Consider the following 27,339-nt stretch of genomic DNA (forward strand, 5'->3'; position numbering starts at 1 on the left):
TTCTCTATCCGGCCAGTGAACGGTGGGTGGTCGACGTGGACTGAGTGGTCCGTCTGCAGCGCCAGCTGTGGGCGCGGCTGGCAGAAACGGAGCCGGAGCTGCACCAACCCGGCACCTCTCAACGGGGGCGCCTTCTGTGAGGGGCAGAATGTCCAGAAAACAGCCTGCGCCACTCTGTGCCCAGGTACCAGCGGCCACCGCCTCCTGCATCGTTCCTCACCACGCCATCTCCGTGGCCTGGCTCCATCGCACCCACCAGCCTGCCCCCCCATGGCTCCATCCCACCCGCCCGCCTCGCAGGGCCAGGCTCAGTCTGAGGTGGGGATCAGGGTGCAGTGTGGTCAGAGTCAGGGCTCGGTCTGTGTCCGGGCCTGGGCTCAATGTAGGGTCTAGGATGCCATCTGAAGACAGGATCTAGGCTCAGCCTGGGGCTGCACAATCCACCTGTGCCTGGGACCAGAAGGGCAGTCATGTGACTAACCGCCCTTACCACCTCAGGACCAGGACAGCCTCCCTGGGTGGGGAGAGCCAAGCAGCCCCTGGCATCATCGCGCCTCCCCGCCATTAGCATGTGTCATCAAGGCTAGCTGGACAGTTCAAGGTCTTGCAGATTGGAGAGCTTGACGCTGGCATTGTACCCGAGTCCAGGCCAGCTTGCCCTGCCTAGTCCAGATGACTAGTGGGGCACCCAGGCAGGCTACCCCGGGCCAGCTTCCTAAGCTGATGGTACTGTCTGCCCTCTGCCTGTGTCTCTCTTCTTTAGTGGATGGGAGCTGGAGTCCATGGAGTAAGTGGTCAGCCTGTGGGCTTGACTGCACCCACTGGCGGAGCCGCGAGTGCTCTGACCCAGCACCCCGGAATGGAGGTGAGGAGTGTCGGGGTGCCGACCTGGATACCCGCAACTGTACCAGTGACCTCTGCATGCACAGTGAGTCTTCTCTGCCCCAGGGGCCACATCAGTTTGCCAGAGTTACCCCTGCCCAGCCCTAGAGGCGGTGGCCTTGCCGTAGACTATGTTATCCCTGCCCAGCCCTAGAGGTGGTGGCCTTGCCATAGACTGTGTTATCCCTATCCAGCCCTAGAGGCGGTGGCCTTGCCGTAGACTGTGTTGGCCCTGTCCAGCCCTAGAGGCGGTGGCCTTGCCACAGACTGTGTTACCCCTGTCCAGCCCTAGAGGCGGTGGCCTTGCCGTAGACTGTGTTGGCCCTGTCCAGCCCTAGAGGTGGTGGCCTTGCCACAGACTGTGCCTCTCCAGAGCCTGGGATCCAGGGGTCCCCCTTGCCCCTACCCCATCCACATGCTCACATGCTTTCATCACCCTCCTCCTGAGCCATGCACAGAAGTGAACCTTGACTCATGTACACCCATCTGCTCTCCCACAGCCTTGGAATTCTCCCATCCCCCAAGCACGCATGTAAGTCCTGTGGGGATGCTGGGCTCCTGAGGCCTGTTAATTACAAGGCCATAACTAACAATTAAAGATCTCTGTTGGATTTTTTTTCTCTAGACTGCACCCTCCCCTAGTCTTTCAATTAAAAACCTAATTATCTGTGTCAATTCCTTTTCTGATGGACATTTCTTCCATTATGCCAAACTCTCAAAAATCAATAGAGCTTCTTCCAAGTAGTTGGTCCCCCTACCCCACCCCAGTTCCAGGGCTGGTGGTATACCCAAGGGCTCACACTGACCTGGAAATACACGAGAAGCTGATCATCCATGTGTTTGTCCATTACTATAATGAAATAGCAAAAGAGGTTTATTAGTTTTAGAGGCTCAGATTCCAAATAGCATGATGTTAGCTCTGGCAAATGCAGCCACCCCAAGCCACATTACTTAGTGGCAGATGGTACCATGTCAGTAATGCATACAAGAGAGATCACATGTCAGAGAGAGAGAAAGAGACAGACAGACATACAGAGAGATGGACACACACACACACACATACACCCGTGGACTGAGAGCAGCACTCACAATGATGTAATGCCCTCCCACTAGGCCCCACCCCTGAAAAGGTCCCACTGCCTCTGACATTGCCACACTGGGGACCAGCCTGTAATATGAACCCTTAGGCAGACATATGTGAACTGTAGCACCATAGTCTGGGTATCCCAGGAGTATACCTTGCCCCTGCCACCCTGCCATCCTTCTTAGCAGCCAAGCACAGACAATCACCCCAGGGAGGTAGCTCTTTTCCTCCTCCCCTCTCCTGGCAACCTCAGGCCACATCTTATGCCTGTGAGGGATGCAACCTGTTCAATCCCAAGCAAGGTGATGGCTAGGACAGAACTAGAATGCACATCAGTACCATGCTCCCTGCCTCATGCCCGCTGCCCAGGGAGTGCTGAGACCTTATTCTCCCGGGGTATAGGCTGTGGGCCTCTCCTTCATCGCTCCTCCTGCAGCTCTGCCGTTCCCAAGACCATACTTTCTCTTGCAGCTGCTTCCGGCCCCGAGGACGTGGCCCTCTACATCGGCCTCGTGGCCGTGGCTGTGTGCCTCATCTTGCTGCTGCTTGTCCTCGTCCTCATTTATTGCCGCAAGAAGGAAGGACTGGACTCAGACGTGGCCGACTCGTCCATCCTCACCTCAGGCTTCCAGCCTGTCAGCATCAAGCCCAACAAAGCAGGTGAGGGGGCCCCTCCCCCTGCTCTCCTGCCTGAGCCCCCAAGCAGGGGCTGCCGAGGAAGAATCCCGCTGAGCCACCAGCTAACTCCATCTTATCTCATAGACAGCCCCCATCTGCTCACCATCCAGCCAGACCTCAGCACCACCACCACTACCTACCAGGGCAGTCTGTGTCCCCGGCAGGATGGGCCCAGCCCCAAGTTCCAGCTCTCCAATGGTCACCTGCTCAGTCCCCTGGGTGGTGGCCGCCACACTCTGCACCACAGCTCACCCACCTCTGAGGCGGAGGACTTCGTCTCCCGCCTCTCCACCCAAAACTACTTTCGTTCCCTGCCTCGTGGCACCAGCAACATGGCCTACGGGACCTTCAACTTCCTCGGGGGCCGGCTGATGATCCCTAATACAGGTAGGACCCCAGAGCTCCCACAGAGCGCGAGGGCACAACACTAATCTCATCTTCCCAGAGAAGGGCAGAACAGCCCAGATGTTCCTCCTGAGTGCACCAGCCTCTGTGGAGGGGCTGGGGCTGGGGCTGGGGCTGGCCCGCAGGAAAGGAGGGTGTTTAGGAAGGAACACGCGGAGCTACAGTGAAGCTGAGGGTAAGGGTCTGCATGGGCCCCAGGCTCAGAAGTGGGACGAACACTAGACCCCGGAGGCTCACACATGACAAAACAGCAGAGTGCCCCTTAAGAACCCCCCCCACACACTGCATTCTGGATCCACCACTCCACAAAAGTGCCTCAGACAGGGTCCCCGAGACCTCATGGGCCATCTTTGGAGAAATCACAACGACTACTAATAAGGCTGACCACCCCGCTCTAACATTCTCTGTTCCCTCTCTTTAGATGACCCCGTGTACCCCCATCTCCTTGCCCATCTCTGGCTGTTCCAGCATAGGTGTTCCTCAGAGATCCCCCTCTGTTCTGTTTCTCTCCAAGGGCTCTCACCCACTCCTCCAGCCCAGCACCCACTCCTCCCAGGCCTTAGAACTCCTCTTGGGTAGCTCTATCTGGATGTCTCACGGCACCTCAGTCTCTATGCCTAAAACAGAATCCTCTCACACCCTCTCCCACAGCTGCCCCTCTCGGGTTTTCCCCAGTTCACAGTTAGCACAGGCTGTGCCTAAGCTAGAGACTGGTTAGGGGGTCACCTTGGTCAGCTGTAGTCACGTGACATTGTGTGTTCATCCTTCCCAACAGCTGCTGCTGCCTCCTGCTTCCCGTCTTGCCCTGATACTTTACCACACCCAGACTATCACACCCTTAGCTCTAACCCCCCCATTCACTGAATCCCGTGGTGATTATGTTCCTCCCGTACTCAACTCCTCCCGGGGGTTCCCTGGGGCTCCCACATGACTGGCTAGCTGCAGGGTGTTCCCCCTCCCCACACGCACTCTGCATGTGAACCTGGACACACCATGCTGCCCCTTTCCTGCTGCCTCGCCTGCCATGGCTGTCAGTGCCACACACACCCCTCAGGACCCTCACGGGGTAGCGAGGTGAGACAGTACCTGTCAGCTCCAACAAGGAGGCGAACAGATGGTGGGTGCTTGGTGGCCCCCGGTAGTGTGCGAGGCTGCCCCCACGTGCCTTGCTCATATTTACTTGGCTATTTCCTTGCTGGCCTGAGCGCTGGCACCCTTTCTTCCTCTCGACATTCTGAGTGCCCAGCGTGAGTATCCAGTTTCAAATGAGCGTACAAGTATGTGCACCTCCCTCCAGCCGGCATTCATGCCAGGATGTGTGTGATTATACCAGAGTAGCCACACCGGGGCCTAGAAACAGCACAGGCTACTGAAGGAGTCAGGAGACTCCCTCTTCATGCATCACTTACCAATGGGACACAAATAGATGAACACCATGGAGCGCCCTTACACAAACCTACAGATCCTATGGAGCCGTCACTGTTGATTTGCAGACTATAATGTCCTTATATAGCCTGGCCTAGCAGTCCAACCCAGCACACCCCGGAGCCACATCTGCCTGCTGTAGGGCTCCTCACGTGGAGTTTCCCAGGGCCTCACTTGGTTCTCTGTAATTGCTCAGCTCTGTCCTTGCTGGCTGAACACTCCCCCCCCCCCCCCACCGCTCTCCACATGCACTCAGATACTGCTGCTGAGACTTCTGGGGCGGGACATGTCGGTGGAATGGGAGGACCTCTAGGCCACAGATCCTGGCTCTTGGGCTGTTAGAGGCCCGGCACCACCAGCAAGGATGGAGACAGTGACAGGAAGTGGCTAGTTCTTAGAGGGGACAGGACTAATAGAGGAGCCTGAGCAGGACCGAAGGAGCACTGTTCGGGAACTATTGAATGTAGCCCAGGCAGTCCAGAGTACTGCTGGGACAACAGTGAGGCCCTTCAGTGACAGGCCTGGAAGACAGGGAAGATTTAAAGCAGAAAAGGCCCTGGTCCCAAATAATGTCATTTGGTACCGGGGGAGGTGGGAACAGTGCACGTGGTGTCTCCTGTCCTAGTTCCGCCTTGTCCTAGCTGCCTCACCTCAGATGTTATTCCGAGTCGTGCTTATGTGGGTGGTGGGACAGTGTGGTCGTCCTTGACGCACCTCTGTCCCCAGACAGAGCTGGCTACAGGGAAAGTCCTGCGTCCAGCTAGTTCACGGGGCATTGGTTATCTGTGGCAGTAAGCCCTGACCCTTTGCCGTTACAGGAATCAGCCTCCTCATTCCCCCAGACGCCATCCCCCGAGGAAAGATCTACGAGATCTACCTCACACTGCACAAGCCAGAAGACGTGAGGTGTGGGCCTGGGCCTTGTTGTGGTGGTGGGGGGGCCTGGGAGGGCACCGGCCAGCTATCCTGAATCACTTGAACACACATACCACACACACCCCACACTGAGCCCAGCCCTGCTGTGCCTGTTCTGACCTTGCTGTGGTGAGGGGCTGAGAGGGCACCCACCAGCTGTCCTGAATCACTTGAACACACATGCACACATATATCACACACACACTGCGCCCAGCACTGCTCTGCCTGTTCTGAGCAGGCCTGAGGGAGGACAGGGATGAGCCGTCTTAAGTTCCCCCTGCTTTGCAGCTCCTGTCCCTAGGGTTCCACTCGCCCTACCCAAAGCTCATCCCCTAACCCCACCGTCTCTAGGACTGGCCACTGACGCCTTTCCCTCCCCACCCATATTTCCCCACTTGAGGTTGCCCCTAGCTGGCTGTCAGACCCTGCTGAGTCCCATCGTTAGCTGTGGGCCTCCAGGAGTCCTGCTCACACGGCCAGTCATCCTTGCCATGGACCACTGCGGAGAGCCCAGCTCTGACAGCTGGAGCCTGCACCTCAAAAAGCAGTCCTGCGAGGGCAGCTGGGAGGTAAGCAGGGAACCAACCGTATCTGAGGCCACCCAACCCAGACACTGGCCTCAGAGTGAGCCTGGCCTCCCATTCCTTCGGCCACTTTAGCCACTCTGTGGTCCTTAGTCTCCTCCAGCTCTGGCCAGCTGGCTAGGAGCTGACACATTAGGCCCCACCCACAGGATGTGCTGCACCTTGGTGAGGAGTCGCCCTCCAACCTCTACTACTGCCAGCTGGAGGCCGGTGCCTGCTATGTCTTCACTGAGCAGCTAGGCCGCTTTGCCCTGGTGGGAGAGGCCCTCAGTGTGGCTGCCACCAAGCGCCTCAAGCTCCTCCTGTTTGCTCCCGTGGCCTGCACGTCCCTCGAGTACAACATCCGTGTGTACTGCCTGCACGACACCCATGATGCACTCAAGGTACTTCCGCATACCCTCCCATGGGCTGACCACCCAGCCCTGTGCATACAGACTGCCTTGTCTTGGGGGCAGCAGGGAGGGTCACTCCCACTCTCGGGCCTGGCTGACCCTCTGGGCCCCGCAGGAGGTGGTGCAGTTGGAGAAGCAGCTGGGTGGACAGCTGATCCAGGAGCCTCGTGTCCTGCACTTCAAAGACAGTTACCACAACCTACGCCTGTCCATCCACGATGTGCCCAGCTCCCTGTGGAAGAGCAAGCTCCTGGTCAGCTACCAGGTGAGGCCCATGCTATGGCCAGAGCACCACGGTCTGGTGCCAGGCACACTTGATGCCGCCTCTTTGTCCCTTTCCACAGGAGATCCCTTTCTACCACATCTGGAATGGCACCCAGCAGTATCTGCACTGCACCTTCACCCTGGAGCGCGTCAACCCCAGCACCAGTGACCTGGCCTGCAAGGTGTGGGTGTGGCAGGTGGAAGGCGACGGGCAGAGCTTCAGCATCAACTTTAACATCACCAAGGTGGGCAGAAAGGTGATGTGCTCCCACTACCCCCGTCCCGAAATGCTCCATCTCTGGGCCTGGCTGCCAGCTTGCCACCAGCCCTCTGACTCTTCTAACTTCTTCCAAGTTGCTGGAGACAGAGGTGCAAGTGCAAATGAGCCATGGGGAGGAGGATCACACAGGGTAAGGGTGCAGGTAGACTTGGCCTAAGGCCCTGGAGGGGCTTTGCCCTGAGCCCTAAAGGGTAACAGGAGCAGGAGTCTGACAGACGATGGGGTAGGAAGGGGCATTTTTGGCAACAGGAACTGCGTGCAGCCGTGTGGTGAGAAAAGAGGGATAGGTGTGGGGTGGCCAGCAGAGCAGTAGTGCTGGGCGTGGGGGGAGTAGGGTAGAGGGGGCACACGACAAGAGACTTCCTCTAACACCGACTGTGACTTTGGCCAGGTGACTACATCTCTGAGACCCAAAGAGTAGGGCCCTGGGTCATAAGGGAGGATGCCCAGTGCCCCTGCTGTCCCCATGACCCGGGGTGGTCTGGGAATTCCCTCAGCGGTGGCAGCAGTGGGCAGAGTTCTAATGGGCACCTATTACACATCTCACATAACCCAGGACACGAGGTTTGCTGAACTGCTGGCTCTGGAGAGTGAAGGGGGGGTCCCTGCCCTGGTGGGCCCCAGTGCCTTCAAGATCCCCTTCCTCATTCGGCAAAAGATCATTACCAGCCTGGACCCACCCTGCAGCCGGGGTGCCGACTGGCGGACTCTAGCCCAGAAACTTCACCTGGACAGGTGGGTGGAAACAGGCAGAGCGGGACTGGTAGGGCAGCTGGGGTAGACGGGAGGCTTACAGGGTCTGTGCCATAGCCGCTGGTAGCCAAGGTGGTGGGTGTGTTTGAGGGGATGCTTACCTTTGGTTAGACTGGGGGCATGACGGGGCCTAGAGGGAGGCCAGACTGACAAGACTGTCTCTTTGCAGCCATCTTAGCTTCTTTGCCTCCAAACCCAGTCCCACGGCCATGATCCTCAACCTATGGGAGGCACGGCACTTCCCCAACGGCAACCTCGGCCAGCTGGCAGCAGCTGTGGCTGGACTGGGCCAGCCAGACGCTGGCCTCTTCACAGTGTCAGAGGCCGAATGCTGAGACTAGCCAGGCCGGTAATGCCTACACTCTCACCAGCTTTGGCACCTGCCAGGGACAGGCAAAAGCCAGACAAGGGCCCTACCCCCACACTCGGGGAGAGCTGCTTGGGCAGGCCCCCTCCTGGCTGAAGTTGTCCCTTAATGCTGGTCCTTCAGACCCTGCCCAAATTCCATCCCTCCATGGCCTGCCTGGCCAGGTTGGTATAGCCACCTGCTCTCACTCTGCCCTGGTCCCAGGACCCAGAGTGGACAGTGCCTGGAGCCTGGGCTGAGCCCAGCCCATCTCTGTGTGTGTGTGTGTATAAGCGTGTGATGCTACCTCTCCTCCTGTCCCTTGCCAGGGGCCCCGCATACACACAGCATGCGCACACATGCTGGGCTTGGGACATGGCCCCCAGAGCTCCTGCCTGAGGTGGGCCTTATGCAAACATTTCTGTGCCTGCTGGGTAGGGGTATATTTGAGGGGCCTGGCTTCAAGCCTGGGGGACTAAGGGCCCCAGCTGGACAGGGGCTGGCCCTTGGACTCAGGCACACGATCACCACATAGGCATGTGTTCACATATGTGAACATAGGCATGTGTTCACACATGTGTTCACATATGCCTCGTGTGCTCATCTCACACGCACCCCTCTCCAGGTCATGCAGGACCCTCCCCCACTACACACATCTCATGCTGTGCACCTGGAGGCTGCTCACGTCTCTCACATCTGATGTCGGTACACATCTGCCTCTCACATGCTGCCCTTCTCCCACCCTTCCAGGGACACCCGATGGCTCCTCCCTGATCCTTTCCCTGTCCCCAGCCTCGAGGTGCCCTGCCCAGCAGGGCGTGTGAATATGCAATGGGAGTCCCGGGCTGTACAATGGCAAGTGTGTGTGCCGTGGCGTGCCCATTCCTGGGGCTGGCCAGTGCCCCTGTGAGGGCCTGTTGTGTGAAGCTTGTGTCCTGACTCTGTCTTACGTGCATTCGTGCACTTACACTTGGCCTTATGTACACAGCCTTGCCCGGCTGCCGGGGCACGTAGGGATTTTAGCGGACGTGAATGTAAATAAATTATATATATATATTGCTAACCAGAGTGTTACTTCTCTCAGCCATTGGATGTGGACAGATGTTTATAAGGGGTCACACAAGGCTTGCTTTGGGGGGTCACAGGTGGTTGGGTCTGCCAGGGGATCAGGCTAGGCTGAGGTCTCAGTCTGGTGAGATCCCATCATTCTTGGATGTTCCCTCAGACACTGGCCCTCTGGGCAAGGCGACAGGCAACAGCAGTTACCAAAGCTGCACCTTTACCAGACCCGTCCTCTGATTGCAAAAAGGTGACCTTGCAGTGAGGGGCTAGCTTCTGAACTGTAGCTGACACTAGCTTGGAGAAGCTGTGAAGACAAGGGGCTGAGGTTAGCCCAGGCTAGCCCAGCCTACTTGGCCATGCCTCCCTGCCTGGCCCACCCACCCGGACTCACTGAGGGTGTAATTTGTAGAGTGTCCCATCTACGCCCACGGACACTGTCAGCTCCTGCAGGCCCCGGTTCTCTCGCATCTTTTCCACCACTGCAGCCATACCCGCCCCACAGAGTTGGGCAGCCCTCCGAGACACAGCCTGGCACACCTCTAGGACCATCAGGGCATCGTCAGAGGTCAGAGGCAACCCCAGGTCTTCCAGGATGGCTCGGACCTGACGCAGGGCCAGGCTGTCACTGAAGCCAGGAAGGAACAGAACAGAGAATAGTAAGATCCTTGCGTTAGCTCCCTTTCTCAGGGTTTCTCCCACCTAACCCTCGAGTGGCTCCCCCAACTACCAGCCACATCCAGCATCCCCCAGTGACAGACTGCCTTGCAGTGCAAGCACCTTTCAATCTCCGAGAGAAACTTGGTCTTGAAGATGTCCCTGGTCTGAAGGCTTTGAGTCATCTGGCCCCGGAAGAGAGCACCAAGACTAGTTAAATGCAGGAGGATATGGCGGACAATCTCCCCCAGATACATGCCGCTGATCATCTTCTCAAACCTGTATGGAAGCACATATACACATACACACACACATGAAGTAGCCGGCCTCATCAGCGGTGCTCACCTCCCCTGCCTGCGTGGGCCTCAGCCATACCTCTGTTTGCCTGGATTGATGGATGCCTGGTCCACACAATCATCAAAGCGGGTGAGGAACATGCCCAGTGTGCCATCGTCCCCAAAGGCACCCCACTCCATGTTGATGCACATGCGGCCCGAGTTCCCTTCCACACTTGCCACATTCTGGAGCTCCTCCATATAGCAGGCATTGGTGCCCGTTCCTGTAGACAGGCCAGGGTCAAGGGGTGGGGACTGCTTACTGACACAGACAAAGCCTTTATGGGTTGTGCTCAGAGGGCTTGAGAGCCTTACTCCCCTGCCTAAACCCACACCAAACATCAAAATGTAAGCTCCTTACCTCTCTACCTTCCCACGTTCAAAGCTAGCCCCGGGTCCTGGTCTCCCTCTCTGACATTTCTGATGGAGACCTTGTCAGTACCAAAGCCTCAGAACTTCCTCGGCTCCCCTAACAGCACCAACATTAGTGCATCTCCCTGTGCTGCCATCAGCATGTCACTCCTGGGAGCTGTGTGTAGAGGCTAAAGTCTCCTGACTGCCTAGTGTGTCTTTAACTAAATGGAGTGGGCCGGGAGCTGGGGACACAGAGCACTGACACAGCCCAGCCCCCCCCCCCCCCCCCCCCCCCCCCCCCCCCCCCGCCATCTGGCCACAAGTTAGGCAGTGAATGGCTTTCTCTAATGGTACTTCCAGGTCCCAAGAGAACAAAGAGAAGAGCATTGTGGAGCACTGGAACAGAGGGGCAGCTTTTTTTCTTCCTACAAGACTCAGTACTTCCTCTGTTTGGCTTTTCTATTTGAGAAACAGAGAAAGGCAATTCCCTCTGTCCCTCTACACCAGCGGTTCTCAACCTGTGGGTCACAACCCCTTTGGGGGGGTCAAACAATCCTTTCACAGAAGTCACCAAAAACCATCAGAAAACACAGATGTTTACATTATGATTAATAAGCAGCAAAATTACATTGTGAAGTAGCAATGAAAATAAGTAAAGGGTCTCAGCATCAGGAAGGTGAGAAGCTCTGCAGGCTTCCAGTGCTGGGCAAGTGGACCCCTTGATAGCCCCACCCAGGATTTATCTAATAGTTTGTACATCTCCAGGGCACCTACCTACCATGAGAGGTCACCGTATACTAAGTAGAGTATATGCATATCATGCTCAGGGGGCTTGAGAGCCTTCCTTCCCTGCCTCCCACTCCTCCTTTAGAGCCCCATCTTCCCCTTGTTCCAGGACTGCTCCCTTTCTGATCCTAGCCTGTCAGCCCTTGGGTATGGAGTCAGAATCAGCTCTAAGTGCCACAGGCTGTTCTTGGCTTAGTCCCCTCTGGATGCTCCATTCTGAGAAGATAGAGTCCTTTATATGTCGTCTGGCCCCTTTGTTCAGATGCCGGATAGCCCCAGGGTAAGAGCTTACCAGTATCTCCTGACTATCTGAAGACCCCTCACAAGTCACAGGCCTGCTACCCCTCCCCAGCGTCAAGCACTGAGTATGCACCATGTGCCATCACTGTACATGCCTGGCCCCTTCTCATCCCACTCTCTCAACCTCTTGTCATTATCTATAGCTTAGGATGAGAAAACGGGGACTCTTAAGACTCTCGCAGACCCAAAGTAGGAGCAGCAAAGCCAGCCTAGTACAGATTCATGTAACAAATGGGCAAACTGAGGTTCAGGAAGATTCGGTGACTAAATCGGTAGCTAACTTGGATGAAATGTCCTAATTCCAGACTCCTAGCCAGTTCAGTAGCCCAAAAGAACTCTGTTCTATGGAATCAACAGAAGGCAATGAATTATCAGGCATTGGAGCACAAAGAGCAAGACCCTCCTTACCGACAATGAGGCCTATCTCACAACGGGGATCATCATAGCCACAGGACATCATGGTCCCCACAGTGTCATTGACAATGGCAACCACATTCAGCTCCACTCCCTGCATACAAAAGGATGCTGCTAGTTGCTGGGCAACATAGTTGTCATGGCAACCAGCACTGGACTCAGAGGTCTCTATTGTAGAGGACCCCTTTGCTCCCCTCCAGGTTTGTCACAACCCCAAAAGCACCTCCGGAGGTAGACTCCTACCTGTTTGCGCTTAATGGCTTCCCGTAATAGATTTACCACGTCTTGGCCCTCGCAGCCTGATGCACTGAACCCCTTAGTCCAATTCAGAAGAATGGCCTGAGATGGGATCAAGCAGACACAAATGTTACTCTGCCTCATCAACCCGATATCCCACCAGAAGTACACAGTCTCCGCCCTTCGCACGCAGGATTCCTTGCTCACTTGGTCCTGTGGTCGAAGGCCTTGCTTTCTCTCCCCTCTTAACTCCCTAGGAAACTTTTAGTGTGAAGAAGCCTATTAATAACAACCTGACCTCTGCCTTCCATTATTAGTTCCAGAATGCTCAGGTGCTCTGAGGTCTGGCCCTTTTAAGATGCTTGCCCAGAAGGAATGGCCCTTTGGAATTGGGCTAGGAATGAACAGGGCTAGCAGAATGATTGCTACATGCAGGAAAGAGGAGGATGGAGAAGCTTTGGAGGCTCAAATGTCAGCAAATCCCACCCTTTCAAAGAAAAATTCCAGGAGTCACTTTGAAGGAAGGACTTCTCAGGGTTAGGCATGGTCATTTCCGTGTGAAATTCCATCAGCTATTCCAGAAGCCAGCCACCTGGGCAGGGTAGGGGGGTGAGGTAAATGCATCTTGTGAGCAATGGGACATAGTTACGAGGGACGGAACTGTATCTGGAAAAGGGCTATACTGTCTCTTTATGTATTTCTGAGGGAAAGGGTAGGAGGGTGTCCAAGGAAAATGGTGCTGTGCAGGACTTCCCACATACAAGCGTCCAACTACTGAACTATATCCCCAGTGAGAACATGGGCTCCACACACAAGCTATATTCAGTTACAAAAAAAAAAAAAAATCAATTAGGCAGCATTTTTTGCTTGCCCAGATTTGTACGCTGAGACACATATATCTTGTGGAGAACAGTTAAAGGAAGTGAGCACGCTTGGCCTAGAGGAGAGACGAGGCAGCTGCACCATCCAGACCGTGGTGTAGAAGACAGCAGAGAAAACAGCTGTGCTTCACAGAAGTCAGAATAGGAGCACAGGGTGAAAACAACACATGCAGTCTGAAGGGGAGATAAAGATCGTGGTGGCCGAAAGACAACTGAGGATCCAGCAGAGGCCTTCACGGGCAGCAGGCTCCTCAGCATGAAAAGCTTCCAGACAAATGCTGGAGGTGCTGAGTTTCCTGGGAGCTCGGACAATTGGCCCAAGACTAGCTGTTCCAGTGCCAGACTCTGGAGGCATGCATTAGGAAGTCTACTATACAAGGCTGAAGGATATGATATGTCTTGTGAATGTCTCCTGCTGCCTAGATCAGGCCCTCAGCACTGTGCCAAGCTGAGAAGCAAGCAAGCAAAGAAACATGTGACCTCGAGCCTTTTCTGGGGAAAGGAACAAATGCTGCTTCCTGAAGACAGACAGCAGAGGCAAGGATGAATACCAGAGGTGTTGTTGACACCAGAGCCAAGGTTGACACCAGAGGCGTGACTGAACGCCAGGGGCATGATTGACACCAGAGACAAGGCTGAATACCAGAGCCAAGGTTGACACCAGAGGCAAAGCAGAACACCAGAGGCCTGGCTGAACACCAGAGGCCTGGTTGACACCAGAGGTAAGGCCAAACTAGGCAATCTATCTTCTGGTCAGCACCAACCTAGCCAATGCTATTCTGAAATGCCTGCTATCCTAACCATGGGCACATCATTTTTGGAGAAAGCCAGGATTGCAGACGGTCCCAGCTCAGCAAGCTGCTGCTTCCCTTACTCAGTTTTCCTAGACCTCCTGCCCACTCTTTAAGGATATAGAGCCTGGAGGCCCTTGGGAATCACCTCTTGGATTTAACTCCCTTACCTGGTCCAGATCAAGCTGTTTGCACGGAAAGGAAAAGGTGAATCCCAGGGGTAGGCTGTGTCCACTCAGGCCCTGACTCTGCTGGAAATCCACAATGCAGTCCACAATATGATCAAAGAGCTGCAGGATAGGCCGTGTCAAGGGGCAGGCTCTCTCTCCCACCTTCTCCACCTCTAACATCAGGACCCAAACTGTGAGTACCTGTTCTCCAGAGCCCTGGGCTATATGCTCAGGGATAGAGTAGATCTGGTTGGTGATCTGCACACTGCCTTCAACCACACGTACCAACAGGACCCGGAAGTTGGTGCCCCCTAGGTCCAAGGCCAGGAAATCACCTCGCTCTGTGGGACAGAAACCATCAGTACTAGGAAAGAAAAGGTGGCTCCAGCCCTAGCACACGGTATGAATCCCAGTAACCCCCATCCCAGGTCCATTCTCAGGCCAGGTGCTTACCACTGCCATCGGGTGTGGCTCGGACGTAAGTGGGCAGCATGCGGAGGGAGGAGGCCTCTCCTTGAAGCCCCTTGATCATAGCTGTCCGCATCTGTGCCTGCACCATTTTCAGCTGCTCGAAGCTCAGCTGAAATGGTGCCAGGGTATCCTCCAGGATGCGCTTGTGGGCAGCCAGGCGGGCAGCCACAGCTGTCACCATTGCCACACCCCGGCCACCATCATCCACAGAGGGGATGAAAGAGACATCACATTCTGGGACCAAGAGCATTACCATCTCCTTTAGAGTCTGGTGGAACCTACATAAACACACCAGGTACACTCAACGTGGCATCTGAGCCTATGGCCTGCTGGAGCCCTACATCTTGTCATTTTAAACAAATTCAGTCCTAAACCTATTCCTTGGCACCAACCATACATCTACTGCCCTCGATGCCCCTTTCCCAGGCACACACAAAAACATTTTTCTCTCCCTACATGCCTCCTGGCCTCCCACAGCCTAGCTTAACTCTCGCTCTGCCATTGACATTCACCAGCTTGCACACATGATATCAGAACACCCTCTGGGTACATATCATACACATACACACGCACACACATGCTACCTGCTCACATAGGATCCTATTCTCACAGTACCTGGGGTGTTTTTCAAGCATTCGCCCTCCAGTAGCCACAGCTGCATGCAGTGTCTGCTGCTCCCGGCTGCGCTGGAGATGGGATAGGACTGCAGCCAGGGCAGCAGCACAGAGCTGGGCAGCCCGTGTGCACACCGCCGCACACACATGCTGCACGTGTTCAACATCTGAGACCTGAGGTTTCAGACCCAAGTCCTGCAGGACTGCGAGGATCTGGGCTTTCCCAGTGTCGGGGCTGCAGGGAGGAGGGGAAGACACACGAGGTGTTGGTTTGCAGCTTAGGTCACCTGGGAGCTGCCCATCTCACCAAAGCCCCACAGCTACCGTGGGCCGAGAGTGCCTTACCCTCTCCCAAGCAGGCTCCCCTTGTCCCTTGTCTAGCTGCCTGCCCCCTTACTTACTCCTCCATTTTGATCACATGTTCCAGGAGGATGCTGCCTTGACTCAGTAAGGCAGGAGAGGTGCAGCCACCAAAGAGGATCCCATGCTGGGTGAAGTGGACCAGTACCAGCCTCACCAGTTCACCCAAGTACAAGCCCCCAATCATCTTCTCGAACCTACAGTGGAATGGAGAACTCAATGCCCTTTGTATGCCCTCAGCCCACTCGAGTCCTCCAAGAGGAATTACTGTTTTTAAGGTTCCAGAAGCAAATGGCCTCCCAGAGGACGAGCAGGTTTACCCTTTCTAACCCTTGGGTTACCTCTGGGGTCTCCTAGAAAGGCAGGCGACATCTCACTCAGCTGTTCCCAACCCACCAGGGCTGACTATTAGGATCAAGGATTTTAAAACTGGGTTTTAGCACTCGGAAGCTTTTCTTCCTTGAATTTGATCTGGGACTGCCCCCTCCCCGCCAGGGCAAGCAGCAAACCCTCAGAAGGACAGGAAGAGGTCAGGGCCCCAAGAGTAAAAGGTAGGTTAGAACAGGAATATGACAGGGCCTGGAGCAGAGCCAGGGAAACCATCAGGCCACCACCTCTGAGCACCAGGATCTAGGGATTCGCAGTCCAGGGCATGGTCGAAGGTGGTCAGGACTGGCCCGAGGGCGGCCTCATCACAGAAGGAGCCCCACTCGATGCTGATGCAGGTGCGGCCGTGGTCCTTATCCAGAGCTTTCACGTGCCGTGCCTCCTCCATGTAACATGCATTGGTGCCAGTGTCTGGCAGGGAAGACCCCATCAGAGCCTTGCCCACCAAGCATCCACCACCTTTCATCATGAATGACCCATGGCTCACCTACAATAAGCCCAACGTCACAAAACTTGGAGTCACATTTACAGTCCATCATGATGCCCACCGTGTCATTCACCATGGCCACCACATCAATACAGTGGGCCTGGACAATGGGGAGAAGAGAAAGTCAGAGCCAGCTGGGTGGCCAGAGGGCTGAGGCTTGGAAGGAGATACCCAAAGGCCATGAAATGTCTCCATGCCCCACACTTAGACCCCGGGTCCCGTGATCTAGGTTCTCCTTCCATCCCATCCCCCAACTCAGGCTCTCGGGATCACAGAGGTTCCTACCCATAGGACCAGGAAGATGGTGCCACAGCCGAGGGCCTCCTTGAAGACTGACCCACGCTTGTCTCACCCACACCCCAAACTACCTTCTAACCTGACTTCTAATCAGAACCTCGGGGTTAGTCTGAAAGGACCTGCCCTTCTAGAGCACTGGGATTTGGACATTACATGTTTTTCTTACATTTGCTCTGTGTCCCAAGCCTCGGCTCATACATAACAGATAAGATTAGCTGTTCCTTGCCTGCACCCTCTGATGCTACTAGAGTCTTCTGAACACAGGCAATCTTTTATTAGAATACTTTCCCTTCTAGAAGGTGAGGATCTTGAAGGCTGGGTCATAGGATTTTTTCCCCATGTCCTGTTTTTCTCTCAGACCCCTCCCCCAGGGCACGATCATTTTATTTGAGTCTTTCTTAGCCTCTGTCTCATTGATTGCTATGGGAGCAACATGAACCCCAAGGTCAAACTAGATAAAGGCCATGCATAGGAGAGGAAAGCCAGATCTTCCAGAAACACAGGCATCACCTACAGATGCCAAGCCCAGAGCAGCAAGGGGAGCTCTCTGTCACCCTGACCTTCACTCACCTTCTGCCTCTGAATGGCCTCTCTTAGCAGCTGGACCACATCCTGGCCTTCCACACCACAGCACCTAAAGCCTTTTGTCCAGGAAATGAGGGTGCTCTGGGGGCAGAAAACAGGGTTATTTTTTTCCCTTGTGGCTGTCACAAGAGCTGCATTCTCTTTCCACTCACTGGCCCCGACGTGCCCCCACCTCACCCTGTCCAAGCCCGTCTGGTGACAAGGAAAAGGGAAATTGAACCCAAGCTTCAGATTCTGACTCTTCAAGGTGTGTGCATCCAGGAATTCAGACAGGCAGTGGGCAGCAAAGTCGAAGAGCTGCGGGAACAAGGTGACCCCTTAACTCTGAGCACCTGAGCCCCGGCCACCCCACCGCGTCTCAAGCCCCAAGGATGCATTGAGACTGCTCACCTGCTTGCCAGTACCTAGCATCACCTCTTGAGGGATCACGAACTCCTGGCTCTTGGGTTCTACAAGCTGTTCTTTGGTGTCTGTCAGTGTCACCCACAACACACGCAGCGAGGCTCCTTTAGTCCCCAGCTCCAATACCAGGAAGTCTCCCTGCTCTAGAGGGCAAACAGGTCATAGAAAGACATGGCCACACCAAAGCTGCCTGCCTCCCAGGAAGGCTTCCAAAGTCTGAGAAGTTCAGTAAAAGGATGGTGGACAGAGAAAAGGAACTACCCCTTCCTCCAGACCAGAACACATTCTCCATGCCTGGCCACCCATCCTAGTATGTGCTACCCACCAGTGCCATTTGGCATGGACCCTATGTATGTGGGCGACATCCGGACAGAATTGGCGGAACTGTCCTGTCTCTTCAGGGCCTGTTCCATGGAGCACAGAAGATTGGCTTGGATCTGCTGCAACTGTGTCTTTGTCACTTTGAATTGGTTCAAGCATTCCTGTACCTAGGAAGAAGCAAGCCAACATTGGGGAGGGACCCAACTTCAGCTGGGACATGGGACTGTCTTGCCCGGCTCACCCCCTGCCTTCTTAGGCCCTCCGTTTCCAGGGGCTGGCTAGCATCCTGCTCTATTCTCCCTGAGCCTCACTGGTCTTCTGGTTCCCCTCCGTGTGTGCCTTGGCTGTCTTGCTGTTCAAAGCCTACCCCAAGCTTCTGCATCCTCGGAAGGTTCCTAGGAAGAGAAGCCACCTCCCTCTTTTGTGTTCCACATCCTGGGCTTCCTCTCAGCTCCTACATCCTCTCCCCTGACCACCTAGCTTTTGAAACAGAAGGTTTGGTAAACCTCTCTCCTGCTGCTGTAACTAACTGTCTCTTTGTAAGCTATCAATGAGTGAGCAGACGGATGAACAAACTTTGCCGCTAGAGCCTGCCTCCCCCAGTCCTCTCACAGACTCCGGAGCCTGAAGAAGCCCACTGCAGGGATATGCAAAGGCCACAGAGCAGGAGGTGGCCTTCCCTTCAGTTGGTTATTCTCAGCACATCAACCAAGCCCTGACAAACACCTAGCACCATTCCAAACTGCCCACCACGCAGCTAACCGAGTCCGGCTCCCTCTGAGCTCTGCCAATTGATTCCCTTGTGGAAGACAGAGTCAACACACAATATAATTCTGGTACTGAACGGCTACTGAAAACGGAGAGACAGGATCAGAAATGTGTGACGAGGGGAGAAGTCACATCTTAAGATAGGAGTGAAGAAGGCTTTACAAGTGGTGACCTAAATGACGGAAGAGACTCAGCCATCTGATGTCCTAGCATCTCCACGGAGATGGGTTAGGGGTCGTGGGCCTGTTGTGGATCAAGCTTGATGGGAAAGCTGAGAGGATGAGAGGTAATGGATGTGATATCCCAGGCTCTCACTCTAATAGAAGCTCAAGAAATAGGGAGACCACAGATCTCAGCTCTGTAAAGAAACTTCCCTTGGATGACCCTCTTGTCCATCCACCAAAGAAGCCTAGGGTATTTGTTGGAGAGACACAGTTCGGTAGCTCCACCTGTATTAGACACCCCCCCCCCCCAAGCCCCATCTCCTGTGGCACAGGAATTCTATTCTGAAGACCCATTCCCCCAACTGGACACAAATCTGAGAAGCTACTTAGGCACCTGGAGAACAAAGTCCCCCTAAGGCAGTGGTTCTTAACCTGCGGGTCGTGACCCCTTTGGGAGTCGACAACCTTCTCAAAGGGGTTGCCTAAGACCGTTAGAAAACACAGATGTTTGTATTATATCCACAACAATATCAAAATTATAGTTATGAAGTAGTAACCACAATAATTTTACGGCTGGGTGTCACCACGACATGAGGCACTGTGTCAGAAGGTCGCAGCATTAGGAAGAGAGCAGGGGTGAAAAGGGAGGTGAAGAGGACACAATGCCAGCCTCTCTATGAGGAGTCAGGGGTAGCTCCCCAAGGAGGCAAATCATGCTAACAGGAGTCCTAGACACCCTGTTATGTTTACATGGGAACAGATGCTTCCAGAGACCAGGAGTGGCTGTTTCTGTGTTATAAATGAGGAAGCCGAGGCTCAGAGAGAGTGAGCCATCTGCCCAGCCCAAGGAGCTCTGAAGGGGAAAGGTGGATTGTGAAACCAGGTTGATTTGACTACAAAGATGTCCTCCTATCAATGGGAGGCTTGGTAAGAACCTAGCACTTCCCCTGAAAAAAAAAAAAAAAAACCAACATGATGAGTACAGGCACAAAGACAGAAGGGCTTCTCTAGTAGACTCCAGCAGGGTGTACACTATCCAGATGCCACCAGAACCTCTCTTTTCTGCCCGCACTGGGGCTGAAGGGGGAGACCTCATTCAGCAGAGTAAGGAGAAAAAGGTACTGGAGTGTGTGTGAAGCCCAAGATGGTCTCCATGCTGGCTGTTCTAATGAGCCTGCTGTACCCGTCAAGTTTGGCTCCATCACATCCATCACCTGTTCCAGTGGGTGACCTCCTCTAGCAGGTGGAGACAGTAATAGTGCGAAGATAGCAAGGACACTGTGAGGACAGAAATCAATGCCAGGACAGTATGTGACACACATGCGCAGTGAGGTAAGGGTTCTTTCTTCAGCCCATAGGACACAATCACGCTAGAGGGCCTGACTCTACATCCACAGGCAACAAAAAGAGACTTCTGCAAAGGCCTGGCAAGGGACTCAAAGATGTAGCCAGACACTGATGACATGTGATTATCGCCCCCCAGCTATGGAAAGGGAGTCTGAAGTTAGGCTGGGGGTATTGAGTGGGGTCCCTGGCAACAGAGCATTTGTTATTCCTGTGAAGCCCCACAAAGCCATAGGGAATTCGTTAAACTGCAGGTGCATACAATAAAACCAACACGGCAGATGGGCGACCTGTGCAGAGGCCTCAGGAGGAAAGGGAAGGAGGTGAGAAGGGACATGAAGATGACCTGAGAACAAGCCCTGGGACAGTAGTCGTTGCTCATTTCTGGGGCCCAGCTATGGGCAGGACATAGAGAAATGTTGACAGCAGGGCCTGAGGCACAGGTTGCACAAAGGAAAAGGGGTGTGTGCATGTGTGAAATTTAGTGACAGTAATGCCACCACAGTTGGATAACACACCTAGTAAGCATATGTCAGAACAAGACAGGAAACTACAGGAACCACACACCAGGAATGGTCCAAGACCATGTTCATGGGCATTGCCTCTATGAGTTTCTCTGTCTCCATGAGGCTTTTTTTTTTTAATTTGAGGAGAACATTCAAATAATTCAAGTTACTTTCCTCTGCTTTCTGATGAGGAAATGGAGACCAAGAGTTATGAAATGGTTTACATAAGCATTTTCTGCTCCAGGGTGTGGTAGGTGAAGACTTCTTCAGAATCTTAGTCAAGAAGGGAAAGGCTGGGCAAAGCATTCAACTAGCACACAGTGGACCCAACCCTTATACAGCAAGAGAAAACAAGACACAATCAAGAGGAGAGAAGAAAAGAAACATAAAGGAGAGATGGGGGAAGAGAGAGGGAAGGAGAGAGCGGGAGGGAGAGAGAGGGAGGGAAGGGGGGGGAGAGAGTTCTAAGGAAACCAAACCAGTTCGAAACCAAACCAGTTCAGCACTTTGTCACCTCTGGTGCCTGACTGCAGTGACAGTTGAGGGAACTGCCAGAGAGAGACTGGAGAGAAGGGGACTCAAGGACTCAGCTCCTAGCCTATCGTGTGTGTGTGTGTGTGTGTGTGTGTGTGTGTGTGTGTGTGTAAATGTGAATATAGTATAACATTTAGAAAGGGGGCTAAGAAATGATAATATCAGATGGTAAGAAAGAATGGAATGCAGCCAAAGGATACATGAATCATGAATAGAGATATAAGGCTAATTTCTGAAAGTTTCAATTCTATCAGGTTCTTTTTTCTTTCTTCTTCTTCCATTTTTGTAGTGGATAAGTCTGTAAAAGTGTAATTGGTAGTGAAAGTGTAATTACTTTTACAAGAAAACCCTTTATTTTACTTTCTTTTTAAAGAAGATGTGGAAGGCCCATTCTGGATATGTCTGACCTCATAGGGCCGGTACAACATCTATGTGGCAAGCTGGCAAAAGGTTAAAGTTAATCCACACTCTTTTTTTGTTTTGTTTTGTTTTGTTTTTCAAGACAGGGTTTCTCTGTAGCTTTGAAGTCTCTCCTGGAACTCTCTCGGTAGATCAGGCTGGCCTCAAACCCAAGTGCTGGGATTAGAGCTATGCACCACCACCACCCAGCTTCAAACTCTCATGTCTTAAATGAGTCATTTTTCATCTCTAAGCCCCACCCCCCAGAACCAATCTATCCCTTGCAGTTATTGGAGTCTCAAAGAAAAGAGATCGGAGATTAGCAGTTCAGCAAAGGGCAAAGGCCACGAGTGTGTGAACCCAGCCACCCATACCTCTAGTCACCCTATCTGTGATAGTCTTAAATAAGAGCAAAATTGGAACCCAGTGTTAGGCTTACCGTTTCTAAGCAATCTGAGGGCTTTGGCATGCCACCTTGTGGGGATCTTGAGGCACTTTCTCCAGGTTGCAAACCAGCAGGCCTTGTGTTGTTCATGTTTCTGCAATGGATATTGACTACCTGTAAGGAAAAAGGGATAGCTAGATTCAAGAACATTTACTCTATAGGCTCCAAGAGGCAATAACCCAGACCTGCAACTTCTTTCCTTCCAAAGGGGACCAAGAAGGGAGTTGCAAACAGAATTGAGAACTTGTGACAGTGAGGATCCTTTAGCAATCCACCAGGAAGCAGTTGTTTTCCAGAAGCATGTGTAACAAGAGAGCATGGGAAAGCTGACTCCAAGTTCGGATGTTCATTCACGCAGATCCTCTTTTTCCCAACACCCCCCATGAACGATGCTGGTAACGCAGATTCAGGCCCTGCCCTCAGGGATCTCACAGCCGTACCCAGCATCACAGTAGAATTGGCACAAGCAAAAGACAGGACACATAAATGTGCTGCTGTGACTGGGAGGTTAGGGGTCTGAGAGAGGTGACAAACTGTAAAGTAAGCAGGGACCAAAAACCAAGCAGGCTGGCTTTCAGGACAAGCAGTTAAGAGTCACCCCGAGGAAGAAAAATATGAGTCAGGGAGTGTGCAAAGGCGTCTGTGCTTTAGAAATTGAATCTGTTCTTCAGAAAAGGGATGTACTAATGGCGTGAGCTTGGACCAGTCATTGGTGACTTTACACTTCGGCTGTTTTGCAGGAGAAGGTGCCTACCCTCATATGGCTGCTGTTGCACCAAACAGCAAAAGACCTAGGAGATACTTTGTAAAAATTCAGTGTGCAACAAAAACCTTGACTCATGGCTGGGTTTTGGACAGGACAGTGAAGCAGAATGGAGAAGCCTGTGCTTGGAGTCAGGACCCCAGCTCTCCATAAGATGGCTGCATCAGGCCTCCCAAACTTGAGGCCCCATTTTCCTCATCTGTGAAATGAGGATCAATATGCCAGAAGTTCTACATGGGACAAAAGAGAACAAAAAGATCTAGTTTACATCTCTAGCATAATCTGAACTGAAACTCAATTATCCTCGGTTCTCTCTCAAACACATGAAAACATTACAGAGAACGACAGGAGTAGAGAAAGGAAAGAGGGAAACCAGGGAAATCCCCAGGAATCCACAAGGGTGACTCTAGCTAAGAATCTAAACAACAGTGGAGAGGGTGCTTTAACTGCCATTAGTCAGATTGATGACTCCCTTAATTGACATCTTAGAACCCTCATCCAGCAACTGATGGAAGCAGATGCGGAGATCCACACCTAAACACTGGGCCAAACTCCTGAGGTCCAGTCATAGAGAGGGAGGAGTAATAATATAAGCAAAGGGGCCAAGACCATAATGGGGATACCCACAGAAACAGCTGACCTGAGCTAGTGGGAGCTCACTAACTCCAGACTGACAGTTGGGGAACCTGCATAAGACAGAACTAGGGGCCAGGCAGCAGTGGTGCACACATTTAATCTCAGCATTTGGAAGGCAGAGGCAGGTGGATCTCTGTGAATTTGAGGCTGGCCTGGCCTACAAGAGCTAATTCCAGGACAGGATCCAAAGCTGCAGAGAAATCCTGTCTCAAAAAAACAAAAAACAAACAAACACACACACACACACACACACACACAAANAAAAAACCAAAAAAAAAAAAAAAAAAAAAAAAAAAAAAAAAAAAAAAAAAAAAAAAAAAAAAAAAAAAAAAAAAAACAGAACTAGGTCCTCTCAATGTGGGTGGCTTGGGCAGTTTGTAGGATCACTAGCAGTGGAACCAGTATCTATCCCTAGTGCATGAACCGGCTCTTTGGAGCCCATTCCCTATGGAGGGATACCTTGCTCAGCCCAGATACAGAGGGGAGGGTCTTGGTCCTGCCTAAAGAAACATGACAGACTTTGTTGACTCCCCAAGGGAGGTCTCACCCTCTCTGAGGCGTGGAAGGGAGGTGGGGTGGGGTGAATGTGGGGGGAGCGTAGGGCAGAAGGAAGAGTAAACTGGGATTGGTATATAAAATAAGATTGTTTTAAAAATTAGAAAAAAGAATGTTAGGAGCACCAGGTTTCTCCCTAACCCAATAATGGCTGCCTCCATTGAGATATCTCTTTCATTGTTCTCCCTCTCCATCCCTCCCCCAACTTGGCCATCTCAATCCCTCATGTTCCCATCCATATCCCCTCCCTTCTATCCATCCACTCCCAGCTTACCCAGATCTTAACTATTTCCTCTTCTTGGTGTCTTCTATGCATGTTGTTCCTCTTAAGAGTCCTCAAATCTACAAAGATGACCCCATCTAGGACTCCTAGCTGTTGCGAGAGAGGATGCCTGAACTGGCCTGCCCCTGTAATCAGGTCAGTGACTATCCTAACTGTCATCATAGAATCTATACTCAGTAACTGTTGGAAGCAGATTCAGTGATCCAAAGCCAAGTACTGGGCTGAGCTCCTGAAGTTCAGCTGAAGAGAGGGAAGAGGATCATCTGAGCAAGGGAGGTCAAGATCATGATGGGGAAAACCACAGAGACAGCAAACCTGAGCTAGTGGGGGGCTCACAGACTCTAGACTGACAGCTGGGAAACCTGAATGGGACCAAACTAGGCCCTCTGAATGCGGGTGACAGCTGTGTGGCTTGATCTATTTGTGGGGTCCCTGGCAGTGGGACCAGGACTTATTCTGGGTGCATGAACTGGCTTTTAGGAGCCCATTCCCTATAGAGGGATGCCTTGCTCAGCCTTGATGCGGGGGGGGGGGTTGCTGGCCCTGCCTCAACTTGGTGTGTCAGACTTTGTTGACTCCCCAAGGGAGGCCTTACACCCTCTAAGGAGTGGATGGGAGGGGGTGAGAAGGTAGGAGGGTGGGAGAAGGGGAGGGAGGGGGAACTGGTGTTGGTGTAAAACGAAAAAAAATTAATAATGACAGGAGCTAGTAAATCTTGTCATGGTCTAAGAGTCTACAGAATGCCAGGTGTTCAGCTTAGCTAAGCACTGCTGCTATGGTACTACTGTTGCAGCTAGTCCTAGGGAAGTCTACAGTAGCTCTGATGCCATTCAGATGTTAAGGAGGACAATCCAGTAGATAGGTCAAGACGGCACAATAGTCCACTGGGCACTTTCCCTTCATTGCAAAAACAAAGCATCTTCTCCAATCCCTTCATTTTCTCTCCCCTTCTGCCCAACCATAAGCCTCTTGAGTCCCTCTGTTCCTGTGTTCTTTCCTGCCTTGGCTCCTGCAGACAGTGGTCGTCATCACTAACTCCTCTCCTCTGCCTTTAGAGAGGTAGGGGGGTTTCTGGGCTTTGGGTTGTGCCTTCCTCTCTCTCTCTCTCTTTTTTTTTTTTTGGATTTTCAAGACAGGGTTTCTCCGTAGCTTTTGGTTCCTGTCCTGGAACTAGCTCTTGTAGAACAGGCTGGCCTCGAACTCACAGAGATCCGCGCCTGCCTCTGCCTCCCGAGTGCTGGGATTAAAGGCGTGCGCCACCACCGCCTGGCAGTTGTGCCTTTCTCTACACTCCCTTCCTCACCACTAAAACCTGTGTCAGGGCTCCCAACCAGCCACTGACCTAGGTCACCTGCTAACAGCAGGGTCTGTGAGACTTCACTCTCCCACTGGAGAGAGGTCCTCGAGCTCAGTAAAGGCAGACTCATCTCCCCACACATCTGCTTCCCACCTTGACTAGACACATCAGGAGGAGAATTTGGAAGGGGGCAGTCACTTATGACCTAACTGGGGCTCCTCTCCTTCCTGTCCCCACCACCACCTGACTGTTCCAACAATCCTGAGTGATAGCTCTGCTTCCTCAGAGTGAATCTCGTCCCACTTACACTATCATGGCTCCCTGCAGACAGAGCAGAACTCTGTGGTGGACTGCAGGACCCTCATGCCCTGACCCTAGCTTTCCTCTTCCTGCTTCTCACTGATTCCTGGTCTTCTACTTTTCAGTCTTCACTCCTCCTCAGTCTGGAGGGCTAGCCTCAGAACCTTGTGATGTCTGAGTCACCTCTGCATCTTTGATGCCAGGACAGAGTTGGGCAAATTTAGGCCTGGGGCTCACGCCTGTAAACCCAGTACTTCGTTTTGGTTGGCTAAGGCAGGAGTGTCATGAGTTTGAGGGCAACCTGGGCCACACAGTTGGACCCTGTCTCAAAAGGCAGCAGTAATTTGGTAAACTAAATTACATATGCCAGCACTTAGTTTCCAAATCTACCGGAAGAGGACACATTCAAAGAGCCTGTTCAAAGATAAAATGTCCAGGCCCAGGCAGCATAATCATTCTCTTACTCGCCTGCTCACACACGCAGCATTTACTCAGCAAGTGGCAGACTGTGACGCTCCCTCCAAGGAGCCACAGAATTTAATGCATTCAGGCCTGTCTCTTCCTAGAGTGAGAGACATGTCTTCATTTCTCCATCACCAGAAACTGGCCCAAAGTCAGCCCGTGTTTGAACTAAATCAGCGACATGGAGTGAGTGCTCCTTTTGAAAAACATTCTAGAGACCCCTCCTGAGACTGGTACTGCCATCACCATTGAGGACTAGTGTCATAATCTTGCTAGCCTCCATTAGCTAGAGGATAAGCCAAGGAGGAGGGCTTGGGATGAGGCATGCAGGAATTAGAGGATATATTTACCTGGGAGATTTGAAAGTTGATCACTTTCCTCCGTCTCAGCTTTTCTCTGAAATGAGGACAGCGGTGACCCTGGACTGAACTCAAAAGTGAAACTCGGGGATGACTTTTATAAACTCCCCAAGCTCCACCTTCTTCAGCCACCACTTAACAGACATAGGCTAATTCAGGAACGTGCACTTCCCCACAAGTCTGCCCTAAGATGAGCCCAGGGTGAGCAGGACCATGGCACAAACAAGCAAAATGAACACAGGAAGTTAGGCTCCAGTTGGGTTAAGGACTCCAAAACATTCTCTCTGCAATGCTAGGAGCTCTGTTTATTTTATGAACACTAAGTTTTGAAGTGTTAAGTTCCTTGGAAAGAAGCAGAGACATGCCTGGAAATATGTGGTTGCAAATGGCAACTTTTCAAAATGTAGCAAGTAAACATGTAAGCAGCGATGTGGGAACCGAAGAGGAAGGGCCATCATGACTCTGCAGGAGTGAGCAGGGCAAGTTAAAGAAGTCCTTTCACAAAGAATGCATGCATACAGCCAGTGGTCAGACAGACAGACAGTTCTCAGAGCCTCATGAAGATGCCCATAGGTGGGATGAAAAGTAGTGTGCATTTAGAAGAGGGA

At 52.8% G+C, this 27,339-nt stretch overlaps 2 protein-coding genes across 9 annotated transcripts in view; one reads left to right on the forward strand and one right to left on the reverse strand.

Moving 5' to 3' along the window:
* The window catches only part of Unc5a (unc-5 netrin receptor A), a 55,402-nt gene extending 47,394 nt beyond the window's left edge, over positions 1–8,008 (forward strand). For 2 of the 5 annotated variants that reach the window (XM_050144477.1, XM_050144476.1), the window contains 10 exons: positions 764–928; positions 2,438–2,626; positions 2,729–3,031; positions 5,293–5,380; positions 5,790–5,958; positions 6,123–6,356; positions 6,481–6,630; positions 6,710–6,874; positions 7,466–7,644; positions 7,832–8,008. In XM_050144477.1, coding sequence (XP_050000434.1) covers positions 764–928; positions 2,438–2,626; positions 2,729–3,031; positions 5,293–5,380; positions 5,790–5,958; positions 6,123–6,356; positions 6,481–6,630; positions 6,710–6,874; positions 7,466–7,644; positions 7,832–7,997 — 1,808 coding nt within the window. In that variant the 3' untranslated portion in view covers positions 7,998–8,008. Of the gene's footprint in view, positions 1–16; positions 185–763; positions 929–2,437; positions 3,032–5,292; positions 5,381–5,789; positions 5,959–6,122; positions 6,357–6,480; positions 6,631–6,709; positions 6,875–7,465; positions 7,645–7,831 lie in introns of all 5 variants that reach the window. The other 3 variants (XM_050144475.1, XM_050144474.1, XM_050144478.1) reach the window with 2 other exon arrangements.
* Positions 1–27,339, reverse strand: part of Hk3 (hexokinase 3) — a 35,873-nt gene that overhangs the window by 6,232 nt on the left and 2,302 nt on the right. Inside the window, exons 1-20 of one of the 4 annotated variants that reach the window (XM_050144473.1) lie at positions 26,723–26,863; positions 22,071–22,190; positions 17,921–18,083; positions 17,584–17,738; positions 17,371–17,490; positions 17,179–17,274; positions 16,312–16,411; positions 16,052–16,235; positions 15,479–15,634; positions 15,079–15,312; positions 14,446–14,741; positions 14,194–14,333; positions 13,993–14,112; positions 12,157–12,252; positions 11,908–12,007; positions 10,100–10,283; positions 9,848–10,003; positions 9,462–9,695; positions 1,689–1,732; positions 177–450 (exon numbers count right to left, since the gene is read on the reverse strand). In XM_050144473.1, the coding sequence (XP_050000430.1) occupies positions 1,711–1,732; positions 9,462–9,695; positions 9,848–10,003; positions 10,100–10,283; positions 11,908–12,007; positions 12,157–12,252; positions 13,993–14,112; positions 14,194–14,333; positions 14,446–14,741; positions 15,079–15,312; positions 15,479–15,634; positions 16,052–16,235; positions 16,312–16,411; positions 17,179–17,274; positions 17,371–17,490; positions 17,584–17,738; positions 17,921–18,083; positions 22,071–22,166 (2,652 nt within the window). In that variant the 5' untranslated portion in view covers positions 22,167–22,190; positions 26,723–26,863 and the 3' untranslated portion in view covers positions 177–450; positions 1,689–1,710. Of the gene's footprint in view, positions 1–176; positions 451–1,688; positions 1,733–9,203; positions 9,375–9,461; positions 9,696–9,847; positions 10,004–10,099; positions 10,284–11,907; positions 12,008–12,156; positions 12,253–13,992; positions 14,113–14,193; positions 14,334–14,445; positions 14,742–15,078; positions 15,313–15,478; positions 15,635–16,051; positions 16,236–16,311; positions 16,412–17,178; positions 17,275–17,370; positions 17,491–17,583; positions 17,739–17,920; positions 18,084–22,070; positions 22,191–26,722; positions 26,864–27,339 lie in introns of those variants that run through there. The other 3 variants (XM_050144472.1, XM_050144469.1, XM_050144471.1) reach the window with 3 other exon arrangements.

Source organism: Alexandromys fortis, unplaced genomic scaffold (genome assembly GCF_014885135.2).
Source record: "Alexandromys fortis isolate MF-2015 unplaced genomic scaffold, M_Fortis_MF-2015_v1.1 scaffold_1, whole genome shotgun sequence".
NCBI lineage: Eukaryota > Metazoa > Chordata > Mammalia > Rodentia > Cricetidae > Alexandromys > Alexandromys fortis.